At 43.7% G+C, this 26,958-nt stretch overlaps 1 protein-coding gene across 1 annotated transcript in view; it reads left to right on the top strand.

The window, feature by feature from the left end:
* Positions 1-26,958, top strand: part of ATP9B (ATPase phospholipid transporting 9B (putative)) — a 1,157,977-nt gene that overhangs the window by 1,127,055 nt on the left and 3,964 nt on the right. The window contains exons 28-29 of the mRNA XM_029590836.1: positions 3,260-3,317; positions 4,328-4,531. Coding sequence (XP_029446696.1) covers positions 3,260-3,317; positions 4,328-4,531 — 262 coding nt within the window. The remainder of the gene's footprint in view (positions 1-3,259; positions 3,318-4,327; positions 4,532-26,958) is intronic.

The raw sequence follows: 26,958 nt of genomic DNA, 5'->3' as shown, positions 1-26,958 counted from the left end.
AACAAAAGAATCTAGGCAAATTAGCAGGGTTTTAAAGGTTGGGACTAAGAGAGGGGAAGGATGGCTATTAAACTAGGAGATTTTGGAAATCCTATCCTGTAACTGGGCGAACTAAAAATTAACTGGTAAAATGGTTAATGGAGTTGGCATGCGTGCCTTTTAAAGTCCCCCCACTTACGCGGTAGAAGCGACATTTGCACGCAAGTATGCACCCCGACTTAAAATTGAGCACGCGATAAGGCTATTTCATAACGTGTGCGCAGATACGCACGTATGGCATAAAATAGCTGCATCCCTGGGCACAGGCCCACGAACGTGAACACATGTGCCCGCATGCCGCTTTGAAAGTTACCATTCCTGTATAACCTCTAGATTTGTTAAAGGGAAAATGAACTTTAAGGATCACTTCTTATGATAGGATGAAAAAAGAGCATAGCCCACAGGTTCTTTGTAGCTCATTTTCTAGGGAAATGACTTGTGTACTTTTAAAATGTTCCTACGAGTTACGCAGAAGTAGATATTCAGACATAGCCAGTTAAGCTACAGGCCGATACAGTACATTGGAGCGCACTGTTAGCCTGCTCTTTGACGCGCGTTTTCCCTTACCCCTTATTCAGTAAGGGGCAGAAAATGCGCTTCCAACCGCATGGGATACAGTAAGTAAAATGTGCAGCCAAGCCGCACATTTTACTCTAAGAAATTAGCGCCTACCCAAAGGTAGGCACTAGTTTCTGCCGGCACCGGGAAAGTGCACAGAAAAGCAGTAAAAACTGCTTTTCTGTGTACCCTCCGACTTAATATCATAGCGATATTAAGTCGGAGGTCCCGAAGGGTGTAAAAAGTAAAAAAAAAAAAAAAAAGAAAAAAAAAATTAAATTGGGCCGGCAGCTGTCGGGCCGAAAACCGGACGCTCAGTTTTGCCGGCATCCAGTTTCAGAGCCCATGGCTGTCAGCAGGCTCGAGAACAGACGCCGGCAAAATTGAGCGTCAGCTGTCAAACCCGCTGACAGCCACCGCTCCGGGCTAAAAGGCGCTATGGACACGCTAGTGTCCCTAGCGCTTCCTTTTGCCTGTTTCTACCGCACCACCTCATTTGCATACTGGATCGCGCGCACTGGCGAGTGGCCGGTGCGCGCGCCGGGAGAGCGGGCGTTCGTCCGCTCTCCCGTGTTTTTACTGAATAGGCCTGTTAATTAGCTAGATAAGACTAAGCATGGCTATGCTGCTAAATATACCCGAATAAATCGCTAAGATAATTCGTATCCAGCAAACTTTAGACCAACTATTGAGCAGGTCTAACTTGACCAGATAAATTTGAACATCGCTACTTAATTGGCTAAATTAGCTGGATTACTAGCTCTCTCTCGGAACGCCCATATCCCACCCAGCACTTATGCACCTAATTGGTGGCCACCACCACTTAGCCGGATATTTCCGTACTTATCCACCTAAGGAGCTGAACATCAGCCTCTAAGTTTAAAGGTAACTGCATATATTTGCTTGTGCTGTTTCTGTGACCTGTTAAACAGGGGCAAAACAGTACATGCCCTTGTGAATATCAAATCTACATATACATTGTTTTCCTCCCTGTGACCTAGACCCAATGTGGAAAATGCCTCACCCTCATCCAGCTAAAAGTACACACACGGTGGAAGGCTGAGCAGAGGAAGGCAATTTTCACCCATGTAAATAATTAGTTACCCAGGTATATATTTGAAAATTGCCCTCTCCATGCTCATCAGTAGGGATTCAGCTTGGACTTTTACTGCTTTACTTCATATAGTTATCCCCAGTTCATTATCAAGTACGGCTTGTTGCATTTAACTAATTTTGGCATTTTCTCACTAAGGGGGTAATTCTTTAAAATGCAATGTGTTCTTATTGTGTGTGATAACGCACGCGATAGGGAGCGCATTGCGACGTTAAAATTTAAATGAGGGAAAGGGGAGGGGTTTGGGCAGGGTTAGGAAAAACTTTTTCTGGTACCACTGCGAGCGATAATGTTTTAGACATTATCGCCAGCAGTAGCACTGGAAATAACACCACCTTTTATGGTGGCTTTATGCTGGAGATAGTGTGTGCTGTGCCACAATCGCTGTGGGCGAAAACGCACTGCCGTGATGCGGCCGGGTGCACACTATCGTCCCCTGCCCCTTTTTTCTTCACAGCTCTTCATTTACAGCGGAATGATGAATCTAGGCCTTAGTTGGATTCTAGTAAGAGGTGGCTGATGGGGTATAGTTATTACAGCTCAGGTCTATGTCCAGCAGATTTAAAATACCCCTGTTTCAATCTGAAAAGTTTTCAAACCTGAGAATTCTGTTCTATGTACTTAAAAAGACACCATTAGCAGGATTTAATGTAAAAGAGAAATCGCTAGCAAGAAGGATCTTAAGATTCTGTTGTCAGTTTTTCTGCAGTAAGAGCCCTAACCTGTAGCACTCTGGGTCCCCAGTTCAAACCCAAGTGTTCCTGATATATGCCTGACTCTTTTTTTTTTTTTTTTTAGCAGGGGGGTGATTTGTTTTTTTCAGTTTTAATTGTTAACAGCTCAGCAATATCCGCTTTAGTTTTCATATCTTTAATATTGATCTGTGGAAAAAACTGAAAGTAAAACAATGCAAAAATCACTGCAAAAGCATTGATTTACAAATTAAACTGTTTGCACAGTCTGAGAAAAAAGGATACTTGCTATTTTATGTGCACCTCTGCTTTGACTCTCTCTCTCTCTCCCTTTTTTTTTTTTTTTTTCATTTTATTCTGTGGTGTACCAAAAATATTCAGATTGATGCAACAGCAGTAGCTCATCCTACTGCTAAGCTGAGTTTTTAATGAGCTTTGGAAAAATCTGTGGCTTCAATTTGCATATTTTGCAGCCGCATCTCAGCTGCAAAATGTGTTTATTGATTGACTACTCATAGTTGATCTTCTGCCTTTACTTTCTGGGAACTTCAAGGCAAGTAACAGATAAAATTTAGCAAATTGTTAATAAATGTTAGATATTCCCATTTTACCAAATCTGATAATGTTTATTTAAAATCCCAGTTTTTTTAACTCCTTCTGTTCCACATCCAGTAGACAATGCAACTGAAAACATCTCACTTCCACCAAAATTACAAAATTAGCATTGCTTTCCTTATCCTCTAATCAGAAAATGAAGTGGATATTTATTTCACTGTGCTACTCAGAAAATCAAATGTATAAATCAACTGGATTTTTCTATTGAACATTTAATATATGTCTTACTTGTCTTCCTTAGGGGAGATCGTTGTCGTTCAAGACCTTCCTCATCTGGGTTTTAATCAGTATATACCAAGGTATGTGAGATCCCTTATTTTAGTGAACTAAAGAATTTTGTCTAGTATTAGCTCCAGGTTAAATTTCCAAAGCTTAAAATTTCATCAAGTTATATATTGCTCTCTTTATCTCGTAAATCGATAGTCTTTCATTGTGCCAGACCTATCTAGAATGCAATGTGGATTAGGATTTTATTGATGCATGTCGACTAAAACAGTGTTATTTTTAATTAAATAGTAAATCAGAAAAATGTTAACTAGTGCCTATCACATTCCATACATTTTTCATGTAATATGTGAGCAACTGAAATTATGAAATCAATTATAAGTTATTAACCAAACTTTGTTTCACTCTACAGATAAGAGATTATATACAGAGTACATTCAGATATATTGCATGAAATGCATTCATTTTCTAATCTGCTTTTTTCGGTATCTTTGGTGGTTTTTTTTAAAGTGCCATATTATTGGTAGCTAGCTATTTATCTTCTTGTACATAGAAAATATATTTTCTGGGAAATCAGTAATCATATAATAAGATAATTATAAATATCCCTGACAGCTTTCATCTTATAAGCAGTAAACCTGTCTGATGTACCTAATAATTTAGTTCATGAAATGTAGTCTTAATACAACATTGTCTATAATACGTGGCAAAAGAATGTATTTGTCAAGAGTAGGAGAACAATGCTTACTTTAGGAAGAGTGGGCATGCATTTCCTAAAAACGCTGTTTAAAAAAAATAAAACACTATTGAACTTGAAAACATAAATTGTACAGAAGCCTTCAGTTTTTCATTTCCTCTAGCTAGTATTTCAGCACCACTTTTAAGTAAGTCAAATGCTGACAAAAAGATGTGGGGAAAATGAAGGCAACGGTTCCATTAAGTGTGTGTTTGACATAAATTTGAGAAATACATTCATTTTCTAAAATGGAACGACTGCAGAAAAATCATCAGCTTCTCCTTCATGCCTGCAGCTGCTGTACTCCTATTTTATATACTGCACAAATCTTTGTCTTTTTTCCTTTAGGTGGTATTCTTATGTATGGTGCGCTGGTACTCTTTGAGTCTGAATTTGTACATGTTGTTGCCATCTCGTTTACTGCCCTGATCTTAACTGAGTTACTGATGGTTGCCCTTACCATAAGGACCTGGCACTGGTTAATGGTGGTAGCTGAATTCCTCAGTCTTGGCTGCTATGTGGCCTCTCTTGCTTTTCTAAATGGATATTTTGGTAAGTAAATACATAAACAGTTACCTGAAAATAGGTTTGTCCTTCACCGTTGTAAGAGATATTTTCTAACTCATTTCCTCAATGGTTTGGGAAATCTTTGCACAGTAGGCAGTAAGTGTACCATCAAAACATTAACAGTACTGCAAACATGAAAAAGGATCTTAATTGTGTTAAAAACACCTTTTTAAAAGCAACTTCATGCTAAGCCATAAAAATCCGGTTTTGCAAGTACTAACAAAATCTGCTAATGTACGGGAAATGTATTTTTATATTTAGAAATGTGAGAAAATCAGTGGAAAGCATAGATGTTGATTCATAAGGCCAATGTTGCATGACATGAGACGGGCATTGTATGATCAGTTTACACTTTGACTGTTAGATGTAAGATTGCAAAATCTAAGGAGTGGAAACTGTGCCTTTTGGGAGTAATTTTCTAACCACCTGCTTTTTGCAAAGTTCGCAGGGTACTTTTAACCCTCAGGCTTTGTCTCAGTTTTCAAAGTAAAAGTGTGTACATACTTTAAATTTGAAAAGTACTCCCAGGAAAACTATCCACATACACATAGACCAGCTAATTTTGCAAGTAATGTTTCTGAGGAAAAATGCACATACAGTTTTTAAAATGCAAAAGTTCAAGCCTCCCCTTAACCCTGCCCCAGGATCGTCTCTTCTCATTACTGGTAAAGTTATGCATGTAGTGGTACTGCACATATAAGTTTTTCCGTAAATAAGCAGATTGAATTAGCCATATATTCTGGGGATCATCCTCTGGTCCTCTAAGTAGCAGAGTTCCTCAAAGCACACAGAGCTGAGCTCTGTGTTACCTGCCTGTGCACACAACCATGTCGTTCCCAGCCTGCTTCAGCCTTTTGTTTCTCTGCGCTGCATGGTGCACGCGGAGTCTCTCTTACTAATTTTTTTTCCCTCTTTTTCTGTCATAGGACCGTGTGAAGCTCCCTACCCGGCCACATTAGTGCTTGCCTTTGCTGCACAAAATGGTGGATGCCCCCTGAGCTAATGGTGCAGCATCAGAGGAGGGAGTGTGAAGGCGGATCGATCTGCCTTCTGTGCTACCCGGAGCAGCAGGAAAAGGAAGGGTGCAGGGACCTGGATCAACTGGGACTCATCCCAGGCTGAATGCAATTTCAGGTCCCCTCATGGAGTCCAAAGCTCACGACCCTCCCACTAACCTCCACAGCTTGGCAGCAGCAGAGAGTGCTATGGTGACTTGGGATCAGTCTAGGTGTAGGCCTCATGGAGTTCTGCAGGTGGGAGCCAACACAGCGGCGAGCTGGAAACAGAACGACCCTTGTCTCCGAATCTGCTGCAGGCCGCTTAGGATTGGGAGCAGCAGTAGGAGCAGCAAAGAATATAACTCTCCTCCGGGCCCCTGAAGGGGCTACCTGAGAGCAGGGTCTGGGGGACCTTTTCCAGAGGAGCTTCCCAGCAACATGGGATGGCCTCATTCGAGTGGTCGGAGCGTTGTGATTGTTGACACCGGTGCCATTGATGCATCGGAGAGTGGGCGCCAAGGCAGGTGCACTATTGCTGTCACATCAAGGTGCTGAAGCCGACACATCAAGGCACCGATGGCGGTGCATCGAAGGCCGAGGCGGTTGCACTGATGGCGGCGCATCGAAGCACCAGGGGATTGAGGCATCGAGCCCCTAGCAGCCGATGTCAGCTGACAGTGACTGTTTCATTAAGGTGGCCTGAAGGGAACTCTGTCTCTATCTGAAGCATTCCAGGGAGGCAGTAGTCCAACTAGACATCAAGCCGGCTGATTTTCCCTATGGGGAGCTCACTCGTGCCATTCCCCCCAGGACGTCTGCTGAAACTAGCACTATGCCTGGGTCAGCTCCCTCTTAAATAAACGTCCTCTGGAAGCTGGGCTGGGGCAGTCTGCCCTCACTTGCTTGAAAAGCAGAGCATACTCTCCTGCAGATCTCCCAGTAAGCCAGCATCCCTGGGGTGGCTCGATGCTCCAACATCGGCAACTAGCATCGCTGCTGGTGAAAAGGACATCTCATTGGGGAGCACGATCCATCACAGGGTATGGCCACCTGTGGGATACCAAGGCTTGTGTACGACCATTGCTGTTACTGTTTTCTATTGTACTTAACCATTTTGTTTGTTTGTGCTTCCCAATCTTCCTAAGAACTTGCCCAGCTGTAATCGCTGAGAGCAACCCCAGAGACGTGCTAATGTACCGAGGCACCAGGCAGAGCAACTGCCTTCACTTGCAAGAGATGGCGGGCCGCAGGAATCCCAGGGGCTTGCAGCAGAGTGGCCTCACAACCAGGTAGTCTACGGCACTTTCCTATACCCTCAAGAATGGAATGAGTCAGGAAAGGAAAACGTTCTAAGTTGTGCACACCCCACAAGAGGTGACACTATGTATCTGGGAGACTCCATATGGCATACAGGCCCGGGAGGAATGCTGTATGCGAATGCAGTATTTGTATGGGTACCTTCGGCCTCAAACCCAGACTAGTGCTGCCACCGGGATGATAACTCCCCAAACAGCAGCATGCTAGTGGGGAAAGGCCTGTGTTGCCTGTAAGACACCCGGCACATAGGCTGGAATCACAGGAGACCATTACGGCCAGACGTGTGGCACGGTTCCAGACCAGAGTTCACCGGTCAACTTCAGAGAGAAGCCTAGAAGAGGGCAGCATGGCACCAGGGCCCACAGTGCAATGTACACCAGGGGAGACCCTCGCGTTCCACATAGGGGACAATGTATTTGCAGCCTCGGCCTCAAACCTCTGGAATACTCTATCAGTGCTGCGCCTGTAAAGTTCCCATCTTTTAACAGAAACAGGGGTCTTTATCCCCCACACTTTTCCGTTCTCGAGAGATCAGATGACTGTCAGGTTCTAAGCAGGGCCATCACCAAAGGGAAGTTGGGATGACTCCCTCCACACCATTCCAACCAGCAATAACTCAAGGACGGAGGTATGAGTCGACCCATACTCTTACAGCCTTGCTGTAGTCGCAGTGGGCAGCATATTCCACGCCATCCACGTGGAGCTGCTGATTTAATCTCTTCCAAGACCCAGCAAGAATTCTTGGAGTGCCCACACTGTTAGTACCGTTAACGGGAAGGAAAATAATAATTGCAAGGGCTCGGGAGGACTAGCCCCTGTTTTGAATCTCGGGATACTCAGCAGGGAGGTTAATCCCTCCCGAAGACGTCATATCCCATGTATAGTTCAACGACCAGTGGAAATCAGTGGTAGGAGTGGGAGCTCATGTTCACATGTTAAACCGCCGTATCCGTGAGCAGGATTTCGCAGTTAGGCCAAGAGCATCATGGTCCAGCCCATAGCGTACCTTCAGGGTTCTTGTCATCCAGAGCACCCTTATCAATATCTGTTAAGGGGAGTAGCCCATCTCAAGGAATAGATAACACAGGAAACTCTTCTCCGCAGCAACAAGAAGCAGTTGCACCGATTCCGTTCCTCAGCAACACAGCCTACGGGCCACTTTCTGATGACAAGGATTATCCCTAACAGAATGACAAATTTGATTTACGTGATATGCACATGGTCACAGATGGGTCAAAGGCAGTGGAGCTCAAGAATATACTCCTTTCAGATGAAATAACACCACCGAGGACATGGACAAGGGATTACAGCGAAGGTTGCACCCTCCGACATCGACAGGGGGCTACTCAAAGATAGTTCTTCGAGCGACATGGGAAGAAGTCAGAGATGCATGCTCTTTATGAATGAAGGACGAAAGCCCGATAGACAGATGAGCCATCAGGCTCACCCCATTCTCACAGGACAAGCAGGATGGTAGTCTTCACATATGGGTGACATCGCAGGATGGAGCCCAATCACGAAACACTTCTGTCAAAGTTTCCAGAATTTTGACTGGCCCCTACTGGGCATGCCCAGCATGACACTAACCCTGCAGCCAGCAGGGGTCCCCCTTCAGTCTTCTTTTTTCCGCGTAGCAGTAGCCCCGCAGTTAAGGAGCTCTGTAGAGATTCCTGACAGGAATTTTCTTCATGGAATTATTAAAAGTTAAATTGCCCCACAGGGATCCCCCTGTTAACATTTTTCAAGCCGCGGTACTCTGGTAAGTTTCTACCCGTTTTCCGTCGATTACCGTCAAGTTTGGCCCTCGCGGCCTACTGGCTGTCGACCGTAACGTGGCTTGATTTTTTTCTATAGCCATGGCGTCGGGGTTCCATCGGTGCCCGGACTATACTCGTACCATGTCCATTACAGACCCCATAAAGTCTGTGTAATGTGTCTTGGACGAGAGCACAATGTCTTGACCTGCACCAAATGTGCCCTAATGACACCAAAAGGTCGCAAGGCCAGAATGGAGAAGATGGAACTTCTCTTCCGTGCTCAAACCCGACTCTGTCCATTGCATCGACGTTGTCCGAACCGGCACCATCAACTTCGCGTCAGCATCGACCACTGGCCGGAGACCGCCCGGCATCGACGACTTCTCGGCCATCAACACCTTCTACTCCCCCTCAAGACCGAGGGGATCGTAGGGAGAAACATCGCCATCGGCACCGAAAGACTCAGACCATCGAGGGAGCTAAATCATCGACCTCGCCATCGTCCGAGTCGCCGTCAAAGAAACCCTGTCCAGCAAAGGCACCGACCTTTTCAGCGCCTGGGTCACTGAGGCAACCCTCCCCTGATGGGGCATCAGGAGCCGTGACTCCACCTTTAACGGTGGTCCCTCCGGCTTTGCCTCTGCCTCCTTCTTCTGTTCCAGAGCTGGGGCTGCTTGCTCCAGGTCTCCGAGAAGAACTGGACCGGATGGTTCAGGAGGCCATCGACAAGGTGATGCAACGACTCCAGGTTCCTCCGACACCGGAGCCGATAGTGGAACCGACCACCGACCCGATTCCGGCAGCGTTGGCACCGCTGCTATCCACGATGGAAGCGCTTATTGCCGCTTTTCCACCGATGGACCCCGGGTCACCTATGGCTCCGGTGCCCTCCCCGCTTACTCTGTCATCGGGAGGAGAAACACCGTTCAGCATCCCTCCATCGGGAGCTCTGCCTCAGCCATCGAGACCAATACAGCCATCGCCACCGATTCCATCGGTGCTGATACGTCCATCGGCGCCATCGAGCCATCCATTGATGCCCTCAATGCCTGCGCCAAGACCTTCGATGCCTTCATCGGTGCCTCCGGTAATTCCTTCGATTCCTTTGGAGCCTAGACCGGGGCCTTCAGGTATCCAACCACCCCATCCCCTCTAGTTCCTAGAGGGAAAGGTGCTGATCCTTATGATACCTGGACCGATGACTTGCCATCACCACCTTCACCCACTGAAAGTAGAAAGCGTTCTCCTCCAGAGGACCTTTCTTTCATAAATTTTGTGAAAGAAATGTCTGAATTGGTTCCCTTCCAATTACAGACTGAACAGGACGATAGACATCAGATGATGGAGTTGCTCCAATTCCTTGATGCTCCCAAGGAAGTAACCTCCATCCCTGTCCACCAAGTTCTTCTGGACCTCCTCCAGAAGAACTGGGAACATCTTGGCTCCACTGCACCAGTCCACAGAAAAGCTGACACTACCTATTTGGTGCAGTCAGCTCCAGGTTTTCAAAAACCTCAATTGGATCACCAATCTGTGGTAGTTGAATCTGCACAGAGGAGAGCAAAAAGATCAAAACCTCATACCTCTTTTCCCCCTGGAAAGGAGCAGAAGTTTCTAGATGCCATTGGTCGCCGAGTCTTCCAAGGATCAATGTTCATCTCTCAAATAGCCACTTACCAACTTTATATGACCCAATATAATAGGGTCATCTTAAAGCAGATACAAGACCTGACAGATTCCATGCCTCAGCCACTTCAAGAACAGCTACAAACCCTACTTAATAAGGGTTTTGAGGCAGGCAAACATGAGATCAGATCATCTTATGAAATCTTTGACACTGCAACCAGGGTATCTGCAGCAGCAACTATTTCAGCAAGATGATGGGCCTGGCACAAATCTTCAGACCTTCGACCTGAAGTCCAGGACAGATTGTCTGACGTCCCCTGTGTCGGAGACAATCTATTTGAAGAGCAGATTCAAAAGACAGTGGCTGAATTAAAGGGCCATCACGGGACCCTAAGACAGCTCTCTCTGATACCTTCAGATTACTCTTCCAAACAGCCCTTCCGGAAGGACTCTAAAAAGTCTTTCTTCCGTCTGAAGAAGTCCTACCCGTCACCAAACAGATCCCGTTCTACAAGACCATTTCTAAAAACACAGTCTCGTCAGACCCGGAAACAAAAGCCACAAACAGTCCCCCAGCCGGGCCCTGCTTCTGGCTTTTGACTCTCGCATAGAGAGCAGCAGCCAGCTTCCATTACCCCACATACCAGTGGGAGGTCGAGTGTGCCATTTCAAGAACAGGTGGCTCTCAATCACCTCAGACCAATTTTCTCTCTATCCCACCAGATTCCCCACTTCTAAGGACGTGGAAAACATCCGACCATTCATTGCTCCTGGAACAGGATGTTTCCCTCCTTCTCCAGTCCAGAGCAATTGAACCAGTACCATCCCCTCAGCAAGGCCTCGGGTTCTATTCCCGGTACTTTCTAATCCCCAAAAGATCGGGAGGCGTTCGTCCAATTCTGGATCTACGAGCCCTAAACAAGTACCTCCAGAGAGAAAAATTCAAGATGGTAACCTTGGGCTCACTTCTTCCTCTTCTACAAAGAAGAGACTGGCTCTGCTCTCTTAGACCTCCAGGACGCATACACTCATATTGCAATAACTCCATCTCATCGCAAATACCTGAGGTTTCTCGTAGGCCCCAAGCACTATCAGTACCGAGTGCTTCCATTCAGCCTCGCATCTGCACCACGAGTCTTCACAAAATGCCTTGTCGTGGTTGCAGCCTTCCTCAGGACTCAGGGTGTTCATATCTACCCCTATCTGGACGTTTGGTTAATCAGGGCTCCGACCCAGCAAGCCGCTCTGTTGTCCCCTACATCTCACCTTCAACATTCTAATTTCACTCGGATTTCTCGTCAATTACGACAAATCCTGCTTAGTCCCATCTCAAACCTTATCGTTCATTGGGGCAGACTTGGACACCTTGCAGGCAAAGGCTTTCCTGCTTCGACAACGAGCTCTCACTCTCGTGTCTCTGGCGCATCGGCTGCAGTCTCAACATTCAACGACTGCACATCGTTTTCTCATCCTCCTGAGACACATGGCGTCCTCAGTTCAGGTCACCCCAATGGCCCGCTTGGCCATGAAAGTCATGCAGTGGACTCTAAGGTCGCAATGGACTCAATCTCTTCAGCCCCTGTCGACCATTAACCATGTAACCGACTCACTCAGTCTCTCTCTCGCCTGGTGGACAAATCTGACCAATCTTCTGCAGGGCTTGCCCTTTCAAGCATCAGACACTCAAATAATTCTCACCACCGATGCTTCCAACTTCGGATGGGGAGCCCATGTGGCCGATCTGCAGACACAAAGTTCTTGGTCTCCAGAGGAAGCCAAACACCAGATAAATTTCCTGGAGCTGTAAGCAATCCGATACACTCTCAGAGTATTTCAGGATCGCCTATCCAATGAAGTCATCCTGATCCAGACGGACAATCAGGTGGCCATGTGGTACATCAACAATCAAGGAGGAACAGGCTCCTACCTTCTGTGTCAGGAAGCTGCACAGATATGGGCGGAGGCCCTCTCCCTCTCGATGTACCTCGGGGCCACCTACTTGCTGGGAGTGGACAACGTGTTGGCAAACGAGTTGAGTCGCACCTTCCAACCGCACGAGTGGTCTCTACACCACTCAGTAGCGAACACCCTCTTCCAAAAATGGGTTATCCTCAAATAAACCTCTTTGCATCACCCCAGAATCGCAAAGTAGGCAATTTCTGCTCTCTCACTCGCAGCCAACATTATCCACCAAGAGACGCGTTCTCCCTATCATGGGTAACCGGTCTCCTGTACGCATTCCCTGCACTTCCACTTCTCTCGAAGATTCTCATGAAGTTACGTCAGGACAAGGGAACCATGATCCTGATAGCTCCCCACTGGCCCCGCCATGTGTGGTTTCCAAAACTTCAGGATCTCTCCATTCGCAGGTACATTCCTTTGGGAACAGACCCACTTCTAATCACTCAAAATGATGGGTGCCTTCGCCACCCCAATCTTCAAGCCTCTTAACCTTTCTGATCCAGTTTCCCGTGTCTTGATTTCTTCACGGAAGCCTTCCACGAGAAAATCTTACTCTTACAAATGGAACAGGTTTGCGTCATGGTGCTCTTCCCAGGCTCTTGATCCCTTTACCTGTCCAATCCCGAAGTTTCTAGACTATCTCTGGCACTTGTCAGAATCAGGCCTAAAAACTTCCTCCATCAGAATCCATGTCAGTGCGGTAGCCCCCTTCCATAAAGGTGTCGGGGATGTTCCTATATCAGTGTAACCCCTAGTCACCCGATTTCTGAAGGGTTTGCTTCACCTCAAGCCTCCACTGCATCCTCCAGCCCCTTCTTGGGACCTCAGCCTAGTTTTAGGTTGGCTCATGAAACCACCATTCGAGTCTCTTCATTCCTGCGATCTTCGCTATCTAACTTGGAAAGTGATTTTCCTCTTCACAATCACTTCCGCTCGCAGAGTTAGTGAGTTACAGGCACTAGTTACCTATCTGCCTTATACTAAACTTCTGCAAGACCGGGCAGTACACCACACTCACCCTAAATTCCTACCTAAGGTAGTTTCGGAGTTTCATCTCAATCAATCCATCATACTACCTACCTTTTTTCCCAGGCCCCATTCCAATCCAGGAGAGCAGGTTCTGCATACCCTTGACTGTAAATGGGCTCTAGCATTCTACCTAGACCGTACAGCTGCCCACAGAAAGAGCACTCAGTTGTTTGTCTCTTTCCATTCTAACAAATTGGGACAGCCTGTGGTTAAGCAGACTCTCTCCTCCTGGCTTGCAGACTGCATTTCCTTTTGCTATCAGCAAGCGGGCATTCCACTTCAAGACCGTGTTAAAGCACACTCTGTAAGGGCCATGGCGACTTCAGTAGCACACCTGCGATCGGTGCCGCTTCCTGCCATTTGCAGGGCTGCCACCTGGAGTTCTCTCCATACTTTTACAGCCCACTATTGCTTAGACAAAGCCAGAAGACAAGATTCCATCTTCGGCCAGACTGTATTGTGTAACCTATTTACGACGTGACGTACCAACACCCTTCCGCCTGCCCGGTGGGGTTCAGGATGTCCTCTCCCAAACTCCACCGCAGTTGTTGTGCCTGTTGCACACCTTTGGGTACATTTGGTGCATGTTCGGACATCCTCAGCTCGGCACTCACCCATATGTGAGGACTACCATCCTGCTTGTCCTGTGAGAAAGCAAATGTTGCTTACCTGTAACAGATGTTCTCACAGGACAGCAGGATGTTAGTCCTCACGAAACCCGCCCGCCACCCCGCGGTGTTGGGTTCGTTTTCTTATTATGTTTTTCGGCACTGCCTTAGCTTTGTAACAAGACTGAAGGGGGACCCCTACTGGCTGCAGGGTTAGTGCCATGCTGGGCATGCCCAGTAGGGGCCAGTCAAAGTTCTGGAAACTTTGACAGAAGTGTTCCGTGATTGGGCTCCATCCTGTGATGTCACCCATATGTTAGGACTAACATCCTGTTGTCCTGTGAGAACACCTGTTACAGGTAAGCAACATTTGCTACATCACAAGAAATGCAAGAATGGATAGTACAAGTTCACCCTCAAAATGATGGGATGATCTCGACAAAAGAGTGCAGCTATCTCACCCACATGTCACCCTGAATCCAAACACTACGGGGCAACTTGTTCTCAGTTTATGTGCCCCTTCCACATCACACAGTGGGGAAATGGGAAAAGGCAGTGCTAACGTACTTAAACGTACCACAGCCAACCTAGGATGTCTTGGATTCTTCCAGGGAAGTTTCCACCAGGAGGGATTGTTATGTCAAGTGGGCCAGGTGTTCGAGATGGTGCGGAGATTATGAATTTGATCCTTTCTCCTGCCCCCTGAAATATCTTCAGATGCTCTTACCCGTTGCATCAGGCAGGGATAGCAACAGCAACCGCCAAGGTACAAGTCAGTTCTACTGCAGTTATCACTTCACTTTGGGGGCCCCCTGGTGTCATGCTACCAGTTTATATCCAGATTCAGGAAGGGCATCCTTTAGTTGCGCCCACCAGGTCAAAGATCATCGGTGCCGGGGGACTTCAACCTAGTTCAGAACAGTCGATGCTGTCACCTTTTGAACCCATGGTTAGTGGCCATGTGGTATATATCTCCTGGAAAGTGTGTTCTTTGGTCACCTTAACACCAGCAGAGAGAGTCAGTGAACTGCAAACAGTAGTCCGCTATTTACCATGTGTGAATCATTAACATGATAAGTGGCATTGGGAACACATCCTTCCTTCCGGCCCAAGGTGATATTAGCATTATACCTTAACCAGCTAATCACCATACTGACCTTTTCTTCGGAAGCTATAGAAATCCAAAGAGGAGAGACTGCTTCACACATCAGGCTATAAGTGCGCTCTAGCTTACTACAAGGGACATACTCATTCAAAGTCCTGAGCTTCTCAGCTTCAACTCCTTTGACCTAAATGCCCTTGGACTACCAGCCTCCAAGATAAGTCAACTTGAATTTTGCAGTACATCCTGTCCTGTTATAACAAGAGGACAAAGGCCTAGCCTACATCACCAAACCTCTCCAAGTTAGAGCATTGGCAACATCCATTGCCTGTCTAAACGAAGTACCCCTCCAGGACATGGGCAAAGCCACCACGTGGTCATCACTGCATACCGTGACTTCATACCACTGTCTTAACTTGTGTGTGGCTGCAGATGCAGCAGTGGCCCGAGCCATTTCTTGGCAGGAACATCTAAAGAGACTGTCCGCAAAGATGCGGCAGGTTGGGGCACCCTCTAAGAGGAACCGGAATGGTCTACCGTCACTTCTGGGGACTGGGGGCACCCAACCTGCGAGCTAGGGACTCCCCAGAACACATGGCTAATTGAACCTGCTTATCTGCAGAAAAAAGCAAGTTTGCTTACCGTAAACAGTGTGTTCCATGGAAAGCAGGGTGAATTAGCAATGCTAACCCGCCCACCTCCCCAGACAGTCTCCTGAATGTGCAATGCAAGCTTGGACAATAGACTGAAGCAGGCTGGGAACCATATGGTTATGTGCATAGGCAGGTACACAGAGCTCAGCTCTGTGTGTTTTGAGGAGCTCTGCCACCTAGAGGACCGGAGGACGATCCCCAGATTACATGGCTAATCCACCCTGCTATCCATAGAAAACACCTTTTATGTTAAGCAAACTTGCTTTTCTCCAAACACAAGAATTTTTTTTTTTAATTCCCTTTTCTGAGGGTAAAGTACTGCCAAAATGACTTTATTACCCTCTCTGTCCCTGTACAGTACTGTATACTTCGGGTATGCACTATACAAATGCTGATAACAAATAATGTAGAGTAGTTGTACAATTAGGGAGTATACTTACGAAATTACACGTTTCAGAAGCAAAGGTCTAAGGGATCAGATTTCAGTAACGCAAAAAAAGGATTGAAAGCCTGCACAATACTTTGTACAGTTTTAAAATTGTTCATTTTTTGCCAAACAATGTAATTTTCTGCAGCTTCACAAAGCAAAAAAGCATCACAAAGCATTGTACTAACAAAATCTTCTGTAGAAAGTGCTGATTGGGACTTTTTCTCCAGATTTAAGAATCGGGGGAAAACTGCAATAGTGATTTTTATATAATTTTGTTTACATGATTTTTTTTCCTGTGGAATTTGTTTCTTTCCAGTAACTGCAAGAAATTCAATTCTTGATCAAAATATGCACTGTGTCAAAGTAATATAGGCTTTGTGCAATTTTTTTCCGTACTGTTATGAGAAATTAAAATCTGCCCAAAGTGTCTAGATGCTATCAGTGTCTTCATTAGGCAAATATGCTTGGAACCAGTTGGTTGTAATGAAAAATGAAAAAAAAAAAACTTATTTTAAGGAAACAGGTCTACAGTACACATTGGAGTGAATTTTCAGAAGAGTTGTGCATGTAAAAGCGTATATAGTAACAATTTTCAGCAGCCTTTTTACGCATGTAAAAACCCTATTTTACATGGATAAATCCTTTTGAAAATTACCTCCATAGTATGCACATGATATCCATATTTGGTATAGATTAGGACAGAATTATGTAGACCAAGTTGAAACACCTAATTGATGTATATATAAAGTAGAATCATGGTTAGGTGTTAATAAATTTAACTTAACAAGCTAATATAAAAGATGCCACATTAGTATATAGAAAATATACATTTTTATTTCTAAATAGTTTACAAAATACTGACATCAATAAAAAGGCAATCAGAAACATTCATCCTATTAAAAAAAAAAAATCCCAACTAGGACCCTAGTTTCAACGACCATATGCTGTATTCAGGGGATAAATCCAACCCTTAAAAATCTCACTTATCCTAAAAGATACCCTAAGTATTAGTCCAATACAGATCGACAAATACAGCCTATTATTCATTCAAATCCAAATGTTCTTTAGTTGCCAACATTCCACTGTATAAATATGCTAATTTAATAAGTTATCCAGTTAAATGCTGATTTTTGTCATTATCTGGCTAAAATTTAGACTGATAAAACAGTCCCCCAACCCCTCCACCCCAAAAATCACCGAACCCCCCACCCCCAAAAAAATAAGGATTATAGTTGAGGGCCTCTAGGCCCAAAAAGGCTTCTGCCCCCTCCCCCCAAAGTTAAAAAAAATATATATATATAGTAAGGACCATTGCATTAGGTACCTCCTTCCCTCCTCTATTATCCCTGCCAAGTTCATCTGAATAGATGAAGTAAGTTCTGTGCGCTGGCCAGCTGCCAGTGCGTGCTTCCCTGGGACAGAGCCTAATGGCCACTGTCCCGACCAGCCCCCTACCCTCCCAGACCACACCCCCCCCCCCAGCCCGCCCTTTTGCATAGCCCGGCACTTCTGCATGTACTGGGAGATAAGCGCGTGGCCGGGCCCTTTCTAAAATATACTTGGCGCATGCAGGGCTCGGCCACTCACGTATCCTCCATATTTCATTCACGCCAGGGTTTTAGAATTCAGGCAATAATGTTGATATGTTGCTATATTAATCAATTGATAATAGGATACCTCTTATTATAAGGGTATTACTGCTGACTGGCATAGAGCCACCCACTTCACACTTACCAAATGCACAGGGTCATTCATCAAAATGCGTTATGACGTTAATGCACACGATAGGGCGTTATCGCCATAACACATGTGATAATTGTGTTACTGCATGGTGTGAATGCAAATTTTAAGAAGGGACAGGATTGGGGAGGGGTTTGGGTGGGATTAATTAAAATGAGGGGCAATATCACGCCATGTGATAGCATAATTCATGCTAATGCACGGTTTTAACGCCAGAAATAACTACACCTTTTTTCCTGGCGTTAAGCTGTGCGATATGCCCGAAACACCTTTAAAGATTGCAAATTGCAATTCGGCCATTTCTGGGCTTGGGGAGGGAGAGGAGTGGAGTAGAGAGAGAGAGAGAGCCTCTGGGGGAGCCTTCACAGTATTCAACTATTTATATCTCTATAGGATTAGGTTTAGGGTTTAGGGGCCAGTTTTAGATGTGGAGTGAGAAGTACGAACAGCACAGTACACTGAGGTGAAGATTTGATGTCATTTGGAGTGAGGAAAGTCTCACAAAGATGAGATTTCTACTATGTTATCTCGCCCTAGCTTGATGGTACCCTGTTATAGAGTCTATCAAGCTAAGGCGAGAGAATATTGCAAAGTGATATGATAGCGTGCGGTATGGTAATTCTAAAATTACCATAAACACACCCCTTTTTCTTACCGCAGGCATTATCCATGCATTGCTATAGGATTTTGATGAATCTAGGGGTTAGTGTGCAATAGCCCTCTTGCATGTTAAGAAAGAGATGCACGTACTAGCCAGAAACAGAGTTCCCTACTTCCTCCATTTAAGAGGATGGCTCCCAATGTACTGCTTGTATAATCTCTAACTTTTAATAATTCCCTTACTCTGTAGGACTTTAAGCTTCTCTCTTTTCCTTATGAATTCTCATTTCAGGAATGCAGGAATAGTAATTTTCTAAGTAATGTTCATGAGTAAATAACATTGTACTCACACTAATTGGTTGTCTGAATAGCCTTCCCATAATGCAGCTAAAAGTTTGCATTGTGGCCACATTGAGAAGAGGTGCTCTTAAGGGCATGTTTAGGTTGGGGGAGGAAAAGTATTGACACAGATGGCCTTTTCAATTTGTCACATGTATCTTTTCAGGAAAAATCTATCTACTAAGAAAGCAGGTGCCAATGGTTTGCATATATTTCAAAAAGAGAGTGGGTACATACTTCGGCCTTGAAAATTGGTACAAAGCCTGAGGATAAAAAGTACAGACAGTCTGCACCAATGTAGACAGTTTGAAAATGGCCCTCATGGGGGTAATTCTGTAACATTGTGCATTAATTAGCTGGAAGATTCCTGCATACGTTGTAACAATTTTCAACAAGGACTTATGCAGATAAGTTCACTTTGAAAATCATCCTACCAGATGTACCCAGACAAGTTATTCCTGCTAAAATGTGTGCACAGATTTTCCCTGAAAATTTATGTGAATACTTATTAAAATCCAAAAACATAAGTCCAAACGTCTCCCCAACGAAGTCCAACCCAAAGAATGCCTCCGCTTAGTCTGGGTAAACTTATACACAAACATGACATATATACATAAGGTTACCCACATATCAGGCAGACAATTTTGTAAAAATCCATTTCTGTACTTAAAATACCATCTTACCCACAAAGCTTCTTTGGAAAATTACCCTCTTAATGTTGCTGTGTATTCACAAGTCTGGTGTTTACAATGTGACATACAGTATTAGATTGTAAGTGTAAGAAAGGTAGGTGTTGACAAGGGTACCCTAGTATAAGATATGAATATCAGATTCTTATCAGTTATTTAATGGAACGTAGTACAATAGGAATTGGAATTAATTTTCATTTTGCTATCAGTACTAATGATTTCCATCTTTTTGTCAAATTCTAACATTTTTCTCTGTACAGCTAAAGTTTCTCCTAACTTCCTTGTTTCTCTATAAATCTATGCTCCTCTCTTCTATTTCTCTTCTTGTCTTTGAAACAGGCATAGGCAGAGTGTCTTTGGGAGCTTTCTTAGGTAGGTGGAGTTGAATTTCATTAAACCTGCTCAGTAAAACACTTGATCAGAGCACCTGCTCTTTGAAGGAACCCTGTATTAAAACTTCATTAGTTGTAAATTAGAAAGGTTAAAATGTATCATAAATATTTAGCCCATTATTTCAAAATCATGTCTCACAAGTTTTTTCTATATGATTCCGAATGTTTCTTATTGAAATGAATGATAAGGAATCTTGGATTTAAGGGCTTATTTACATACGATTTTGTACCATGCTGTGTCTGTAGAAAAATGTTTAGTACACAGTGCCCTTAGAAAGGCGAAAAAGTAACACCTCCTCTCATAGGCCTGATTTATTAACCCTTTTTTTACCATTCTGTGTCTATGGGAAAAGATTTGGGTGGATCAGGCCCTTAATCTCTATTTTATATGGTTTATAACTTGGAAATGTTATGGAGAGATGTGATTTGGTATGTCTCATTTAAAATATAATAAAACACAAATTAAGCAGTACCTGCAGCAGTAGGTAACTACTAAGTCCAAAAGTCCGCTTAGATGAGTAAAATGCATTTCCCATCTGAGATGCAGATGCAGAGAGTGGGATATAAAAGAATGTTTCATCAGCAGGAAGGGAATAGGAAATGACATATATGCAGAGTCGTATATTATAACAAAAAATAATGCTGTTCACATGGAGTACCCTGCTTTTGAATTTGGAACTTTGCATTAAAGGAGGTTGAATACCAGGTACAACTTTTATGTAATTGTATCTTAAGAAAAAGATACCAATCCCAAAACATTCATCTGCCTTAGGACTACAGTCCATCACTGTAGTACTAGTATGCAGGCCTATGTTTACACACAGATCTACTCAGCCTCTGTCTAGGTCAGCAAAATTTTTCGGCAGCAAATTTCCTGTTCCCCTGCAGATCAGTAATCCTGCCTCAGACCTCCTAATGCATCCCCACCTGTTGCCACCAAACTTCCTCCCACCTTGGATCTCCACTTCAGGGACATGACCCTTACAGTGCAATGAGTGTTCGTACTAAACCTGCGGTTACAGGCTCTGCTCCCACACAGAAGCTTAGAGGGAATGAAGCCTTTGCATTCACTGCACTGTGAAGTCGTTTTGCTGAAGCAGAGGTCCAAGGCAGAGACGGGGTGATAATGCAGGGCTTGGAGGTTTGCCAGGGAGGTGAGGCAGCACACCAGGCCCTGTCAGTGCCTAAGGACAGCATCTGCCAAAATCTGTCACTGCCAATATGTTTGAACCAAAATCTCTTTTGACTTAGTGGTCATTTGCTATAATAAGTACCTTTCAGGCTATATATTGAGGAAACTTGAATGTATCATGCTTCTTTAATGTCTAAATATTACCTAAAATATTAGTTTCTTAGTGTCCAGTCAGATGAATCCAGAACAAGTGGGTTTATGCTCCCCTACTAGCAGATAGAGATGGAGTAAACTGATGTCAAAGTATATAACCCCCTCTAGTGACATCAGCCTGCCAGTATTCTCCATCTCCAGCAGATGGTAGATGGACATCTCCCCACTGGGGATTGCCTCAATTTGAGAAAAAGGGAAAAATAATTCGCCCCACACTCCTGCGGTGATACCATAAAGTTTCTCCCCCAGATGAGAATTCCTGAGGTGATTTCCATGGTCCCTCAGAGCTATGGCTTGGTACGATAGCTTGTTTTTCAGCCAGTGTGGACTTAGCTGCTTAAGCAGCTGAAAGGCAGTTGGTACAAGAAGCTGAGTGCAGCAGTGATGGCAAATGCCCTCTTCACCTGCAGCCAGAGACCGTCTCTGTGCTTACCCCTAGATTCATCATTCATCATTCTGCTATATTTATATTTATCATCAAAGCCCACCCGATTGCTCTTATCTTCCTACGTGAGTCGGAGCCGCCTGCCCCGACATCAGCCATGTTTCGATATCAATTGTCTGCTTCAGGGACTCTGGAGAGCATTAATCACGTTCAAAAACGTTTTCTCGTGTGATGCCTTCAAAAATGTCGAACATCATTCGTCCAATGGACTTAGACTTCCTACAAATGGAGCTGAACAAAGGGCTGACACTCGGACTTGTGAAGACTCAGGTAGCAAGGTTCACTTGCAATGTGGGTTGAGTTAAAGGCACCCTAGTAGTGGTGTATCTGAATATAGAGTGTTTGATGTGAGGGATCACATTATGCCATTATTTTGTCCAGTAGCGCCCCAGTCGGATCTTAATCAGTTGCTAAAGGCCTTTTCAGATGGCTTTGCTGAGCTATTAAAATGACCATCCATTAAAGACGTTTTTAGAAGAAAACAAATCTTGCTTCATTAAGATGCATTTCAGAGTTACAGATTCTGTTCTGCAGATATACTTATCAAGGAAATTCACAAGGTCTGGTTTCATTATTTTTGCCCAAACTAGTATAAGCAGTACATGTGAATTAACCAGAATCCCTTCCATTACTCAACAGTAGGGCTGTCAGGAGAAAATAGCAATCTGCGACTATTAAAGGTACATCAGATTCTCTTGACGTACCTGAAGGAACTAACATTTTTTGAGAACAGACAAGCTGTTTGTGGTATTTGCTGGTGATCAAAAAGGGTAGGCAGCCTCTAAAGTTACCATAGCCAGATAGATCAAGGCAATATCATCAGCTTGCCTATTGTCAAGTCAGCAGCCCACAATAGCTTTCCTGGTTCACTCTACAAGGGCACAAGCCTCATCCTGGACTGATCTAATAGATGAAACGTGACATTCAGTGCCCAACAAAAGAGTAACATGGAAATTATCTGTGTAGGGAACTACATTTTTCTCTCACCCATTAAGTAGTTATTAAATATGGATAAAATAAAATACAGAAGGCCATACATGGTAATTCCAGTATGAGAGCTAAGTGAAGATCCATTAAGTAGAAAGTTATTTTAACAGAGGATAAATAGAAAGTATTTTATTTTATAGTTCTGTTTCTGTATGTTTGTGTCCTAAGCACTATTGGAGACTCATAGTGTTGCCCATTTCTCAGATGCATCAGGAGTTAATTGCTTTTTTGCATTCCTGCATTAGGATAGTTCCTGTCAGAAAATTATCATCTAGATATAGCCCCCCCACCCCAGTTCCTTCTTAGTAACAGGGACTTATGGGAGTTCATGTAACAAAAACATGCAGTGTCATATATTTGGAGGGCAGAAATCCAAAGAAGCAGTATGTGACGGCAGGTAAAGGACTGATTTGCATGGACCAAGGGAAGAGATCTTTGGGTGATAGTGTCTGATGATCTGAAAGTAGTGAAGCAGTGAGACAAGGTAGTGACTAAAGCCAGAGGGATACTAGGCTGTACAAAGAGAGGCATAACCAAAAAGAAAAAGGAAGTGATGATGCCCTTTTGTAGGCCACTGGTGAAGCCTTACCTGGAATACTGTGTTCAGTTCTGGAGACCATATCTTAATAAAGATAGAGAAAGGATAAAAGTGGTCCAGAGAAGGGCAACCAAAATGATTTGAGATATACACCAAAAGCTATAAGAGACTGAAGGAGCTAAATATGTATACCCTAGAGGAGAGGAGAGACAGGAGGAATACAATACAGACTTTTAATTACCTGAAAGGTATTTCTAATGGAAACAAAGCTATAGAACTAGGAGTCATGATATAAAGCTCCGGGATAGGGATGGGCTGGAGATTCAGGAACAATGTCAGGAAATATTTTTTCACAGAAAGTGTGGTAGATGCTTGGAATCCCTTCCTGGAGGACATGGTAAAGACAAAAGCAATAAGAGAATTCTAAAGTGTGTGAGATAAGAACATAAGAAATTGCCATGCTGGGTCAGACCAAGGGTCCATCATGCCCAGCATCCTGTTTCCAACAGAGGCCAAAACCAGGCCACAAGAACCTGGCAATTACCCAAACACTAAGAAGAACCCATGCTACTGATGCAATTAATAGCAGTGGCTATTCCCTAAGTATAATTAATTAATAGCCATTAATGGACTTCTCCTCCAAGAACTTATCCAAACCTGTTTTGAACCCAGCTACACTAACTGCACTAACCACCTCCTCTGGCAACAAATTCCAGAGCTTTATTGTGCGTTGAGTGAAAAAGACTTTTCTCCGATTAGTCTTAAATGTGTTACTTGCTAACTTCATGGAATGCCCCCTAGTCCTTCTATTATTCGAAAGTGTAAATAACTTAGTCACATCTACTCGTTCAAGACCTCTCATGATCTTAAAGACCTCTATCATATCCCCCCTCAGCCGTCTCTTCTCCAAGCTGAACAGCCCTAACCTCTTCAGCCTTTCCTCATAGGAGAGCTGTTCCATCCCCTTTATCATTTTGGTTGCCCTTCTCTGTACCTTCTCCATCGCAACTATATCTCTGTACCAACTATATCTCTGTACCTTCTCCATCGCAACTAAACATAGAGGATCATTGGTAGCAAAAGGATGGAAAAAAAGCACTAGGGGTAACCATGGTAACTTTACTGAATGAGGTTAACCTCCACAGAGTGGCACTTACAACCCTAAACAGAAAATGAGGATGTAACCTACATGGAGAAGCAGTTACAACCCAATTGCCATGACTGGACAGTCCTGATGGGCCATTTTAGTTTTTATCTGCCATCTTTTACAATTAATTAATGTCCTACCTTTGCATGGTGACCACATTGAGACACTTATTCCTAGTAATAAACGGAGTATTACTATGCAGATCATCAGTTATTAGCAACAGTATTCATAAGCATAGACTTTCACCATAGAGAGAGATTTTGACATCATTGAAGACCTATTAATACCGGAAATTAAGGGCATTAACATGCTGTTAAAGCAATGATACAGATGTTCAGGATATCAACATATGTAATCACTTTGGAAACAAGCAATACAAATGTCGATCTTGATAGCAATATTGTATCACCATGGAGACATGTAGTACTTATTGCTCCTAGGACATGCAGAAATTGTGATTGGTGGGGAAGAGAAGCAGTTTCTATGGAAATGGAACAGGTATAGAAAAACAATTGTAAATAAATGTATGAGAGAAATATTATTGATCTCTGAAAAAGGAACATTGGCCAATTATTGGAGCTGAGTGTCCCCCAACAGCCATGGTTCAGTACCATTTAGCATGGTCATATTACAAAAGGTTATCTGTGTTGACATCCCAGATTTCTATTAAATACAGGTTAGTATATTTTTTCATTTAGAAATATAAAATATTAGATTCCAGTAACCCTTAGCTGAAAGGAAATACCACTGGTAAACATGTTGCATAAATCTGTAGAGAAACAAGAATGCGGAAGTGAAGAACATATGTGCGCATTGGAAATATGTGTAAGGTCAACATAAGGTTATTTTTATCCTGTCATTATTGTGTTATACATGCTTGCTGGGTGAATTTATCTCATCATAAACATTCACACTGCCACTTCTATATTCTAGCACAGAGATGGCCAAAGCAATCGTCAAAAGCCACAAACAGATCTAGTTTTGATTATAACCACAATGAATATGCATAATATATATTTGCCTACAAATCTCTCATGCACACCCACTCTGGATAGCATGAAAACCCAATTTGTTTGTGGCACTTGAAGACCAAAGCTCACCATTCCTGCTACAACAAGTTTTTCAGTGCAGTTACATTGTATGACCATTTCAGAAGGGAAGACGGACCAAGAAACAATGTTCTATGACAGTAACTTTCAAATCGGTGTGCAGGGGCATATATGTGCGCACATGCTGGCGCATGCTGAGATACATGGTCATTTTATAACATACACATGTATATGTGCACGTTATAGCCTGGCCGCACGCACATGTACACCAAATTTTAAGTGAAGTCACACATAGGTGCGTAAATCCCGCTTCTACCGCATAAGTCGGGGAATTATAAAAGGGGGCGTGCGTCCACACCATTTCCAGTTTATCCAGTTCACCAGTTCGCCCAGTTAACAACTAGGTCCTCCAAACTCCCCTGGTTTGATAGTATCCCAGACCCTTTAAACCCTTCTTAAATGGTCTGATCCTTTTATTACGCATAAGTATTTATGCACACATCTCTTGGCCAGGCCCCAAAACACCCATGCCCTGCCCAAAATACACCTACATCCTGCCCCTTTTTGGAAACTCTTCAGATGTGCGCACAGCGGGTTTTATGCATGTATCTGGATGCTTTTTAAAATACAATTGGTTTGCATAAGCCCAATTTATTTGCACATCCCCCAATTGATGCGCAGACTGGGCTAGGCCTGATTGACAAACTGAATAGTAGTAAATCACCTGGACCAGATGGTATACACCCCAGGGTTCTGAAAAAACTAAAAAATGAAATTTCAGATCTATTAGTAAAACTGTGTAACCTATCATTAAAATCATCCGATGTATCTGAAGACTGGAGGGTGGACAATGTAACCCTTATATTTAAAAAGGGATCCAGGGGTGATCCAGGAAACTATAGACCGGTGAGCCTGACTTCAGTGCCAGGAAAATTCGTGGAAACTGTTATAAAGAATAAAATCACAAAACATTTAGATAGACATGGTTTGATGGGACATAGCCAGCATGGATTTACCCAAGGGAAGTCTTGTCTCACAAATCTCCTACATGTTTTTGAAGGGGTGAATTAAACATGTGGACAAAGCTGAACCAGTAGATGTGGTGTAGTTAGATTTTCAGAAGGCGTTCGACAAAGTCCCGAATGAGAGGCTTCTTAGAAAATTAAAAAGTCATGGGATAGAAGGTGATGTCCTTTTGTGGATTGCAAGTTGGTTAAAAGACAGGAAACAGACAGTAGGATTAAATGGGCAATTTTCACAGTGGGAAAAGGTAAACAGTGGAGGACCTCAGGGATCTGTACTTGGACCGGTGCTTTTTAATATATTTATAAGTGATCTGGAAAGGGGTAAAACGAGTGAGTTGATCATATTTGCGGATGACAAAATTATGCAGAGAAGTTAAATCTCAAGCGGATTGTGATGAATTGCACGAGGACCTTGCAAAACTGGAAGCTTGGGCTTCCAAATGGCAGATGAAATTTAATGTGGACAAGTACAAAGTGATGCATATAGGGAAAAATAACCCTTGTTGTGTCTACACAATGTTAAGTTCTATCTTAGGAGTTACCGCCCAAGAAAGAGAACTAGGCGTCATAGTGGATAATACATTGAAATTGTCAGCCCAGTGTGCTTCAATCAAAAAAGCAAACAGAATGTTAG

This window comes from Rhinatrema bivittatum, chromosome 2 (assembly GCF_901001135.1).
Source record: "Rhinatrema bivittatum chromosome 2, aRhiBiv1.1, whole genome shotgun sequence".
NCBI classification, from domain to species: Eukaryota; Metazoa; Chordata; class Amphibia; order Gymnophiona; family Rhinatrematidae; genus Rhinatrema; species Rhinatrema bivittatum.
This window is presented reverse-complemented; position numbering and strand designations above follow the sequence as displayed.